Here is a 12,243-nt window from a genome sequence, read left to right as displayed (position 1 = left end):
TTGGCGAAACGTTAATGTACCAAACCCTGGAACTGGAAGATTGACCGAACACTGGTTCAGTATTGACAAACCTTTTACTTGGCTGGCCAATACTGGACCAAAGTTGGCGGAACGTTAATGTACCGAACCTTAGCACTTGAAAATTGCTCGAACATTGGTCCAGTATTGAGAAATGTTTACTTGACTGCCTGGTACTGGACCAAATTTGGCGAAACGTTAATGTACCAAACCCTGGAACTGGAAGATTGACCGAACACTGGTTCAGTATTGACAAACCTTTTACTTGGCTGGCCAATACTGGACCAAAGTTGGCGGAACGTTAATGTACCGAAACTTAGCACTTGAAAATTGCTCGAACATTGGTCCAGTATTGAGAAATGTTTACTTGACTGCCTGGTACTGGACCAAATTTGGCGAAACGTTAATGTACCAAACCCTGGAACTGGAAGATTGACCGAACACTGGTTCAGTATGGACAACCTTTACTTGGCTGTCCAGTACTGGACCAAAGTTGGCGAAACGTTAATATACCAAACCCTGGAACTGGAAGATTGACCGAACACTGGTCCAGTATTGACAAACCTTTTACTTGGCTGGTCAATACTGGACCAAAGTTGGCGAAACTTTAATGTACCTAACCCTGGAACTAGAAGATTGGCCGAACATTGATCCATTATCGACAAGCCAATGTTTGGTTTCATACTATTAGTCCAGATTTAGGTCCGTTGTTGGATTGGTTTGAATGCAATCATGGATGATCATAGTTTAGAGGTTTTTGTGTACTGATTTTCTTCATTTCTAAACAATTTTACGTGGCTTTTTCTACGTATTTAACATTTAACTTCTTCGTAATTTTGTAGTAGTATGCAGTAGTAGTTAGTTAAAATTTTAACGACGTCCTTCACCTTAAACTTGTTCCCCGGGCATGTTTGTTTATTAGTTTGATTATGCAGTTAAGTTACATACATTGTTAGTAACTGCAGACGGTAATAACATAATATCACCGAAGCAAAATACGTGCGGACCCGTTGCTAACCTGATTCAATGCTTGCTGCTCGCTACATACATAACCAAGCAAACCGGGGATTGCACTTGATACCTACTGTACAACGTAAATTGGAAATTAATGGATGAACCCGTTGACTGGTCAACGCGCGGGTCTAATCAATGCTGACCTAAATCTCCTAAACCGGACAGTGGTGTAACTTCAAATGTGGGGTAATTCGAAAATTTTATACGATTCTATTTGCGAATCCTAAAGATCCATTTTCATTTTTAATACTCTATAAACTACTAATAAAAAAATCGTTTGTCTGTAAAGTCGGTTTACTGACGATAGTTGAACGTGACAACGTCATAAGAAAATACTGATTAAATGGTTTCATTTTTCAAAAGAAAATTTAATTTTATTTGTTTGATAGATATTTTGTATGGGTATAGAGAAGGAGGTAAATGGAAATGTATTATTGTATAGCAGCTGTCCACGCGGACGCATCGCTCACTCAAGTAGGAGAGAGACAGATGTCGAACGCTGCCGAACGAACGCGGAGACCGATTGTGCCTTTTTGTCGCTCGTTCCGCGCTCTCGCTTGCACTTCAAGCCTTAAATGGAACGCCTCAGAGCGAGGTAACGCCGCATGAGTCATGTTTTTTCGTGCGTGCAGCCGGCTCTATCGAATTATAAGACGTTGTCAGGTCAAAAATAAAATAATTATTGAGTTGTGTTTGGAACTGCGAAGATTTACTCATAATAGGAAGATTCATAGAAGGATCGAACAGAAAAACTGAAAGGGGATTTTTCATGTTATAAGGAATTCTTACTAGAATTGTACAGAAGAGGATGGAAAAAAGGGCGGAAGAACTATTAAGGAAAGATCAATTTGGGTTTAGAAGAAAGAGGAACGCGGGAGGTAATTCTAGCTTTACGGGTAACAATAGAGAAAACGATAGAAACAGGAAAGAGCGCGTACATAGAATTTGTAGATTTAGAATAAGCTTTTGACAATGTTAAATGGGAGAAGATGTTAAATATACTTAAAAATGTAAGAATGAGTTACAGAGATAGAAGGGTGATACTTAGTATGTATAAAGAGCAACAGGCAGTTATAGAGCTAGATCTGCAACGTAGAGAAGTAGATATTAGGAAGGGAGTCAGCCAGGAATGCATACTGTCACCGCTACTTTTTAATCTATACATCGAAGACGCCATCAATATCATTAAAGACAGTATAACTGTAGGGATAGATGTGCAAGGGCAAAAGATTAGTATGCTTAGATTTGCAGATGATATAGCAGTATTAGCATCTAGCAATGAGGAGTTAAAGATAGCTTTAAATTAAATAGAAGCGGTATCGACAAAACAGTACTGTATGAAAATAAATAAAAGTAAAACTAAAATACTGGTATGCAAGGGAAGAAAGAGTAGGGAAAGAGCGAATATAAAGGTAGGAGACGAAAAATCAGAAGAAGTGGCTGATTTTCGGTATCTAAGAAGTCAGATAAGTCAGGATAGAAGGAGTAATAGGGATATAAAGCAGAGGATAGCGCAGGGTCGAGTCGCCTTCAATAAAAAGAAGTCACTTCTATGCTCGCGAACGATTAATTAAGAAATTCGAAAAAGATTTTTAAAGGTGTAAGTTTGGAGAGTGGCGCTGTACGAGTGCGAAACAAGGACAGTGGGAGCGGCGGATAAGAAAAGGTTAGAAGCGTTCGAAATGTGGTGTTATAGGCGAATGATGAGGATACCGTGTATAGAGAAGGTTGGAAATGAAGAAGAGGTATTAGAAAGAGTAAGAGAACAGAGGACTCTATCAAAGTCAATAAGAAATAGGCAAGATAGATTGGTAGGACACCTTCTCAGACATGAGGGTCTAGTCAGAGACATATTAGAGGCAGAAACGGGAGTTTAGGGATATGCGAAGATTAGCTCAGGATTGGAAAGAGTGGAGGTGCGTGTCCAACCAGTCTTAGGACTGACGACCTTATGATGATGAAGGAATTCTTAGATGATGAAGTAAAATCTCAATCAGTAATGTTCAAATATCGTCGTCTAGATTCTAGATGATGGTGAGAATTAAGTTTTACCCGTCAGAAATCTGTGTTAAGAGGAAACTGAGTTCAATTGCTGTTAATTAATAAACTTTCTGACATTAATTTCAATTATAAATAATCAATTAATTGTTCGTTTCCGTTGCGGGTTAATTCTGACATGCCACTGAATCTGGTACGTTGTTATGCAGCACGATACCGTATCTCTTTTAAACTAATCCTATAATTAATGAAAATGTTCGTGTTAATTTAGATTTATGGTTAATAATGCAATTATTGTGCGAGCAGAATTAAAATGTTTTTAACAACCCACGCGTGTATAAATAAAACAGTTATTCGATAAATATTGACGTCATTTGTAAATGACAAATTCAATTTTGGTATTAAAAGGTGTTCCCGTGTTTATTTCCGGTTCGTGATTTTGTGTTTCGTTTTTAACAGCCCTTCTGAGCGAGAATAACGAACACAAATGATGGATAACGTTACTTTTTGTTTGCATTTGACTTTTATGATTCTTTTCGCGTGACTTATTCGAGTAGAATTAAATTTTCATTGAAGTAAAAGTAAAACAAAAATGTTGGCGTGTCAGGGATGTAAAGTTAAAAATAATAAAAATTGGAGAAAAGCTAAAAGTTTTAAAATTTAAGGAGATAGAGTCATCAAGATTGAAAAAGCTCTCTATCGATTAGTTATTACGGATATTCGAATTAAAAAATTATAAAAATTAGAAGCGTTTGAAATTAGAGATGAACTGATTGTCCAGTATCCGGCGGATCCGGCATTTTCTTCAGTATCCTTCAGGATGACTGGTTAGAGTTGATTTCGTATTGTGCGAAATCCAATCTTACGATGGCATAACTATTCATACCGACTGGCACACGTATAAAATAATTTTACAGTCAAAATATACTACAAACACTGGCAGCGGATGTAGCTCTCAGATATAAATATTTACGTGAACGTCCTTCAGTTGTTATTCAAACAAATATAAAAATAAAACATGTGAATAAATCATTATCTGGAATCGAGAATAGAAATTCCATGGAGTTTAATATAAAGCGATACATGGTACAATATGTAATCAAATTTAAATACGATAATAGACAAAAAAAAGATGTCCCGTTGGGATGGGTTGACCCAAATGTCACGGTTGTACGAAATTGTTTTTCGTTTCACTTCGTACGTCTCTGTCAGCTGATTGCCGTAGGATTCCGTTCGCCGGCGCGACGTCCTGCTGTAGTCCTTTGCGTACGTAATTCCTATAACAAAGGTCGAGCGTTTTGTTCGATCGCAGCGGCGGCAGAGAGGCCTGACTTGCGTCGTCGCGTAACGAAAAGCAAACGAATGTCGTGGCGCAAGTGAACGAACGCCACAACCACGAGAAAGGCGAAGGATCCCTCAACTGGTGGTGAACGAACCGGAGGATACATTGGAGGAACGAAAAGGCAGAAGCAGCGATTATATTATGTATGTAGTTTAAATGAGAAAGGGAATCAATATGAGGCAGTCTGTCTGCTGTTGTGGAGGTAGTAGGTTGCTTGGCTTGTTTGACTTGACTGCGTTTTGGGGGTCGTCGACCGTCCCGATATCGCCATAATAATAATAATACGTACGGTCGCCGTCGCGAGCTCTCAATCTCTTTATTATCATCACCACCGTCCTTTTATTACTGAATATGTAATGATGTTAATGTTTTGGGTCAAGGACTCTATTTGTTTGATTTCTAATAGTGAATGTTTGATTCAGCGTCACTAATTGTAAATCAATGTTTACGTAGAATAAGGTTAACGTTTTTGCACCACTCCAACTGTTGTGATTATTGCACAAGTTAAAAAACAATATTTATTTAGTTGGCAAAAAAATTTGCAAGTTTTAATCCTATCAGGTACTAATTCTGATGGGCGCGCAGTCTCTGTAGGACCTACAGTCTAATATAAGGACGTAAGGTAGGCCGGAGGTCTTTTAGGAATCGTCAAAATTGCTGGGTTATGATTGGGAAGACGGACGAAATTAGACAGAAGGGATGTGGAAGATTATCATCTGTCTGTGGAATATTACTACCCCAACGTTTATCTAATTAATCCAAACAAACCACAGAAAAGAATGATTAGGGAAAACGAAAAGAGGGACGCTCAGTTAGATCTTTATTCTCGGGGTATACCGCCGTAGAGTAAAAACATGCTTATCGGTTCTAGATATGATGAGTTTAATGTTTGGAACAGAGGTTTGAAATTTTGTAGCAAGATAGATAAAGCTTTGTTCTAAGGCCTGTCGGAGGCCATTCTTTATTTTTTTAATTTCTATTGAAAATACGTGTCCTACAAGAAGCATCAACTTTAAGCACTTGTAAAAGCTTTTAATGCCCATATTACTGAAAACCAAAAACGTACCGAGTTAGTGTGATCCTTTGTTCGTTACCATACGAAAAATCACATATTTATCTCACAGCGTTAAATCACAATATTTAGAATAGAAACTCATGTTTTCGGAAAAATTTACACTAGACACGAGGGGTCTATTGCGGTCAATCCCCTTAAGAAATGACACTGAATCCTTTTCTATTTACCGATTGCATCCGCGAATAATGAAATTTTTAGCCGCGAATACAGGTAACTTTTACTGTAGTAAAGGTTCTGGGCATTCAACCCCGAACATCACTCTTTGGACTGACGACCCTATGACGATGAGAATTTGAGAATTCATTAAGAAACGAAAGTGGCTGTTTCCTAGTACCTGACATGGAAATAAAAAAAAATAATATACTGTATTTTCTTATAAATTGCCTCGATAATCTACCATACAGAGTATAGCATGAACGATTAAATAAAACTGTAAATTGTTGGTAAAGAATGACCACGATTGTGATCGGTTAGCTGATGTAGTAACATGGGCAGTTGGTTTGCGAACGGGATTTAAATGAGTTAAGTAATTCTTACCGAGAATGTCGAATGAAAGCAAAGCACATCGTTAAAGAAATACGTGGCTTGTTGAGAAGTAGGCGTACGCGAGCGTAAATGTAATGTGTAATCGAAGAGCCGTGAGTTGTGTGTGTAGATACAGACGTGCAGACTCAACTTGAACAGAAAAAGTGTATGTATAGTACAGACAACAATTCAAGATCTATTTCTATACACTTTATGTAATATTTCATTGCGGTTTAGCACCGAACACTAAATTAAAGAACTTAATAGACGAATGCCAAAACAATTGCAGTTGAAATTACCAACACCCAACAAATGTTACAGCAAAGGAATTTAACACTAAAACAGAGTTATGCTCAAAATACAATTTTGAAGCGAATGGCTATATATACGATGGGGTATTACGAAAGCAGGGAGTCCGCTAGAGTCTCAGCGGCGTGTGCTGTGCTCAGCTGTTGTTTTCTTACCTCTGCTCTCCACGTAGCATCTGTTTGCGGTCTGTGTAAAAACCAAATCACAATTTGCAGTAAACCTGTGCTGGGACACTGAATAAAAGTGAAACTTCAACGGACAAGTGGAAAAACGAATCGCAACAAAATTTTTACTTGAAGTTTTACGGGCAGGTTTTCAAATTGGACAAGTACTTTAACAATCTGCCCGTAAAACTTGTCCGTTGCCTTTAGTTCTTCCAATTGTCCGTTGCCATTCGTTTTTCCACTTGTCCGTTGAAGTTTTTCTTCTATGTTTCCCAGCACACATCTCGTTTTTTTGTTTTATTTTTGTATGCTGTTGACTTTCAATGAAAAAGCGATTGAATTGATTGCTTATTGGAAGCAATATAAAAAAATGCATTATTGAGATTCTGCGAACAAACCAATTGAGGACGTGGGCCCGTTGAAATTGTACATTCTTAATATAGAGTTCATTATTTTTTCTCTGGAAGTCTAGTCTTAATCAACTAAGCACGCCGCGTCACCGCTGGCTACATCTAGATGCCTTTTGGTGTTTTTTTCTTTAGAGTTTTGAGCATACACTTTTACCGAATAAAGGTCGTAACCTCTCAAGGGTACCATCACTTTCTCCCATTCGGAAGAAATATGTATTTGACGAAACCCAGTTAAATCGGATGCCACTTTTTGCCTTCTAACTAAGTGAGATAAATCGTTGTAGATTTTACTATTTCTTTCATCTCACGATCAGATTTTATCTTGGCTCGGCAAAGAGCCCCTTTCGCATTTTGTTTTCTGGCGACTCTTTAAATGTCATTTAGTATGACCCCAAAACGAAAACGCTGTCGGTGCCCCGAAAAGCAATAAACTTGAAAGATGTTAAAGGTGTACAGTTCTTTTTGACTGGATCTCCCGGTATTGGTTAGAGCTTAATGAAGACAAAGCCTACTTACAATTGCGTATTATGCATGGTAGGTACTGTTGTGGCAGTAAATTTAGGACAAACGTAACAGTATTTTTGTTTAATTGAAAGAAAACCGAGCCTTTGTTACGTATCCTTGAATGAATCCGATTGTGCAATGTTATTTTCATTTAGCGTATTGATTATAAAATAAAAACATTCAATTAGAGTGATTAACTTCCTGCGATACTGTCAAAATTTTCATGGGACCTCGGCAAGTGTCTGATGCTATAGCTAAGAATCTCATGACATAAACTTTCACATGCGCGAAAGGGTTCCTCTCATGTCGTACAGTACGGTGCCTCCCTATATAATCAGGGATAGAACTGGAACTCCAGATAAACCGTAAGCAATGCCTATTAAGGTTCTTAAGATGTAGAAATCTAGGAATGGGTGGAGTTTTATCACCAAGGCCATTAGAATATCTGTTTGTCATTATTTTGAGTCGCTGTCTAAGAATATATTCCCTTTGTTTAACTATAGGGTTGTTCGGAAAGTCATTTCGTTTTTTTTTTGTGGAAATGAAAGACAGTTTTCATATAATAAACNGACGCGGATCGCGATTTCGATCTTTTTGGATCTCATCAGCGCGTCGCAGGCAGCTCCGACAGAAAACAGACCAACTTTTACCTGCTGTAAACGAATGTTTAAAAGCAGCAGCGCTTCGTGGGTATGGTACACGCAAGGGCACATCATTAATGTGACCACTTATCGTGTTTTTAGACGTATACGAGATCTATTCAAAAAGTATCGCGAATTTTGTGTTTTTTCAAAAATTATTTATTTATTCATGCATATCTATTTTGCCCCCTTCAAAGTAATCCCCACTTGTGTCAAGGTTTTTTCCAATCCTCGAAGCACATCAAAAAATCATTTTTTGTGATCTTGTTCAGCTCCTCCTTTGATGGCGTCTTTATCTCCTCACTCGTAGCGTAGCGTCGTCTTTTCATGAGCCTCTTCAGTTTCGGGAACAAGAAAAAGTCACAGGGGGCCAGATATGAGGAAAACGGTGGCTGCGGCATTATTAGTGTGTTGTTTTTGGTCAAAAATTCGGGCACAAGCAACGATGTGTAGCATGGTGCAAAAGGCAATTTTTGTTCTTCCACAAATCCGGGCGTTCCTGGTGCATTGCTTCGTGCAAATTGCATATAACTTGCAGGTAATATTCCTTATTGACCGTTCTACCCTGTATCAAGAACTCATGTTGCACCACGCCCCTGCAATCGAAGAAAACTGTAAACAAAACCTTCATATTCGACCTAACTTGGCGCGCTTTTTTCGGTCTTGACTCGTGCGGCAGCTTCCATTGGGATGATTGAGCTTTGGTTTCCACGTTTCAATCATGAACCCATGATTCGTCATCAGTTATGACCCTCGAGAAAATTTGAGTCGTCGCGGACAGAGTCCAGCAGCTCCTTAACAATATTAATGCGATGCTGCGTTTGGTCGAAATTGAGCAACTTTGGTACGAATTTTGCGGAGACCCGTCTCATGCCCAAATTATTGGTAAAAATCGAAAGACAGGAGGCAATCTCTACTGCTAATATGCCTATAGCTAGTCCTTCATACCTGAGAAGGTGTTCTATTACCCTGCAAAATAAATTAGCAAAATTGAATGGGTTTTTCATTTTAAAAGAGTATATTTTAATTTCTGTTAAACATTTTCTTTACTGTACGAGTGGAAAATGTGTCCGATACGTACAATTATATCGTCGCTGTCAGCTCTGATACGATGCATAAATGTAAAATGGGAGCCGTGCCACGTTGGGATTTTCGAGGTCACTGTGTCAAGTTCAAGCACCTGCGTTAATAGACCATTTTCACGCTTTATCTTCGGCCGCGGACGAATATAGCGAATGAGTCGCGGGATTTAGAAGCTACGCGAGCATGTAGGATGTTTTTTTATCGGTAGAAATAAATTTCTATCGATTACACGTTCGCTTTGACTGCATCTTATTGTTTATTGTGCGTAGGCCTTTGAGTATCATCCCACTTCTTCCGTCAAGAATACCATATTGGAATGGGTTTTAGTGAGTGGGTCGTGGGTGTTTGTAACCCATTAATTTCTTTTTTACGCAAGAAGCCGAAACATTGGCAGTTCTCTTAATCTGTAATCGTTTAGTTTCCATTTCTACAAAATACTAAATACAGGCATCATCATCATCAGCACCCTCACAATGTCCGGAGACCTAGCTAGTAGACCTGTTGGAGACGCACCTCCACGTCTTCATATTATGAGTCAGTCTTCGCATTTCCCGAAAACTAAAATGTCTTTCAAACTAATATTTGGTCTTCATCTGTAGCTTGTTACTCCTCTTCCTGCTTCTAATACGTCTGTAACAAGCCCTTTTTGTTTCAGGAAGTGTTGTTGTTGTTATTGACTTTCTTAGCGCCACATTCCTATCCATGGAATTCCTTAATATCGAAAATCGGCGACTTCTCTCGGATTTTGTTCTCCGACAAATTAGCAGAAAATTCTGCGGCTAGTAGGTAAACTGAAGCTGTCCTGTTTCAAGTCTAAAGGCGGTTGTCGATTAGAGCTGCTTTTTAACGTTTCGCTCGCACGAGTGGCGTACTTCTTCAGACATCTTTCTATCTTTGATACTGAATGTAGACTCCTTTAGACACGAATCAAGGCAGCATCAGTTTTTCCTTCTCCGACTCGCAATCCCTTTCTCTAGTAAGAACCCTAAATGCATGTCAATTTCAGCAACGTTCACCTCCACTTCTCAATGTCGTATTCGATCATAGTTTGACCTGAAAATGAGTTTGATGTTTTTTCTGAAGAAATTTATTTTCTCATTCTGTTATGGTAGATATTGAAGGTTAGAATGGAGGAGGTATTAGAAAGAATAGGAGAACAGGGGCACCATGGAAGTTGGTAGGATACCTCAGGCATGAAGAGCTGGTCAAAGACGTGTTAGAAGTAAAAACAAAAGTTAAAAGGAGTACAGGTAGACCTAGATTAGATTACTGTCCACAAATAGTTAATGATGTGGGTTGTTCTAGTTTTGGGGAAATGCGACGATTAGTTCAGGATAGGAAAAAGTTGAAGATGCATGTCGAACCAGTTTTAGGACTGATGACCTTATGGTGATGATGATGATGCACCTAAACGTTCATGGAGTCCTGTAAAAATAGACTTCTAGATCTTGGCATCTTTTAAAATACGAATAGATGATTCTATCAAAAGTAGTGGCTTATTTATTTTTAGCATATGTGCGTAACAAACCGTTTAATTAATCAGTCGTTTACCTACTTAAAAAACGCTAAATTGTTTAGATTATTTTATCCAAATTTCACTTATCAATTTTTTATTACTTTCGATAAAAACTTTTACTTTTCTGATTCGATCAAACAATCGAAACGATACGTTCACATTTGAAGTGCAGAATCGAGTGAGTGACCTCCAAATGGCGACGCATCGCGGGACAGACAACTGTTAAATTAATGACCGAATCAGCGCCTACTATTTGTGTTGTTGCATTCAACTGCCTTGATGGCAGGGCGTGACGTATGGCGATTCTGTTATCAGTTGATTGTTTGATAACTTTATTTATTGCTACAGGCGTACGTCTACGATAAATCACGCGTCACGTTATTGTAGGTTTAGGTGGTTTTCGTGAAGACCCTTTGATATCTTCAGTTTTAATATTCACATTAAAATTCATTAGTTTCTTTCTTCTCTCACTTTGTGACATTTCTGTACCCGTATCGAAAGGGTTGTCATCAATGTCAAGCGATTATTTTTTTGGAAATTTGACAAGTCAATTAAAATTAAAATCTTTAAACCATTTTCATTGTACATTTGGTTAAATTTGTTTTACAATGGCGACGAATACGACTACCAAAATCATAAGTGTTTTTACAACATCATCTCGTTTGGGAAAGAGTACATCTTCGAAATTTTTGCGGCAATTTTGTTCGATTAAATCTGAGGTTAAATTGAATCTTGAAAATAAGCAAGTTGTCGAAGGAAATGCCGATCTTCAGGTACGTTAGTGGTCGGTTTTGTTCAACTTTTACATTTCATACCTAAACAGCTTTGTTTTATTTTAAGGAGTCAAAAGAAAAAGTAAAAATTGAACTAAACCGAACTGCGGAAAAAGAAACGATTCTAGATCCAGAAAGCACAACAACAGTTGACGAGTATCCTGTTAGGGCTGAATCGAGTGTATACAAGAATTTGAAAAAGCCTTTGAAAAAGTCTAGATTGGCTCCCGTTTTTCCCGAACCTGTTAAAGTAATGCCTTCCGATACCATATCCGATCAGGAGAAAGCCCAGCATAAACTGGAAGCGTGTTCATTTAATTTTCATAAAAACGAATGAAAAAATAATTGTAAAACTTAAAAACAAAAAATATTGTCCTTTAATCTGTTATCTACACTGCGTATTGTTTTAGTAAAGTTGTTGATAAAAGTTGCTATTTTAATACTTTTTGACGCCGCATGAAAAAAGTAAAAAGTAAAACCTTAGTACTTGAAGATTGCTCAAACATTGGTCCAGTACTGACAAACCTTTACTTGGCTGGTCAATACTGGACCAAAGTTGACGAAATGTTAATGTACCAAGCCTTCGTACTTGAAGATTGATCGAACACTGGTTCAGTATTGACAAACCTTTTACTTGGCTGGCCAATACTGGACCAAAGTTGGCGGAACGTTAATGTACCGAACCTTAGCACTTGAAAATTGCTCGAACATTGGTCCAGTATTGACAAATGTTTACTTGACTGCCTGGTACTGGACCAAATTTGGCGAAACGTTAATGTACCAAACCCTGGAACTGGAAGATTGACCGAACACTGGTTCAGTATGGACAACCTTTACTTGGCTGCCCAGTACTGGACCAAAGTTGGCGAAA

At 38.2% G+C, this 12,243-nt stretch overlaps 2 protein-coding genes across 5 annotated transcripts in view; both read left to right on the top strand.

The window, feature by feature from the left end:
* The window catches only part of LOC108739236, a 119,196-nt gene that overhangs the window by 81,594 nt on the left and 25,359 nt on the right, over positions 1-12,243 (top strand). The window lies entirely within an intron of this gene.
* On the top strand, positions 10,905-11,792 carry LOC108739237. The gene is made up of 2 exons (XM_018473054.1): positions 10,905-11,372; positions 11,440-11,792. Exons 1-2 carry the CDS (start codon positions 11,208-11,210, stop codon positions 11,707-11,709), a joined length of 435 nt encoding a protein of 144 aa, XP_018328556.1. The 5' UTR covers positions 10,905-11,207; the 3' UTR covers positions 11,710-11,792.

Source organism: Agrilus planipennis, unplaced genomic scaffold (assembly GCF_000699045.2).
Source record: "Agrilus planipennis isolate EAB-ADULT unplaced genomic scaffold, Apla_2.0 scaffold140, whole genome shotgun sequence".
In the NCBI taxonomy this organism is placed as follows: Eukaryota; Metazoa; Arthropoda; class Insecta; order Coleoptera; family Buprestidae; genus Agrilus; species Agrilus planipennis.
The sequence above is the reverse complement of the archived record's forward strand: the minus strand, read 5'-3'. Positions and strand labels throughout refer to the sequence as shown.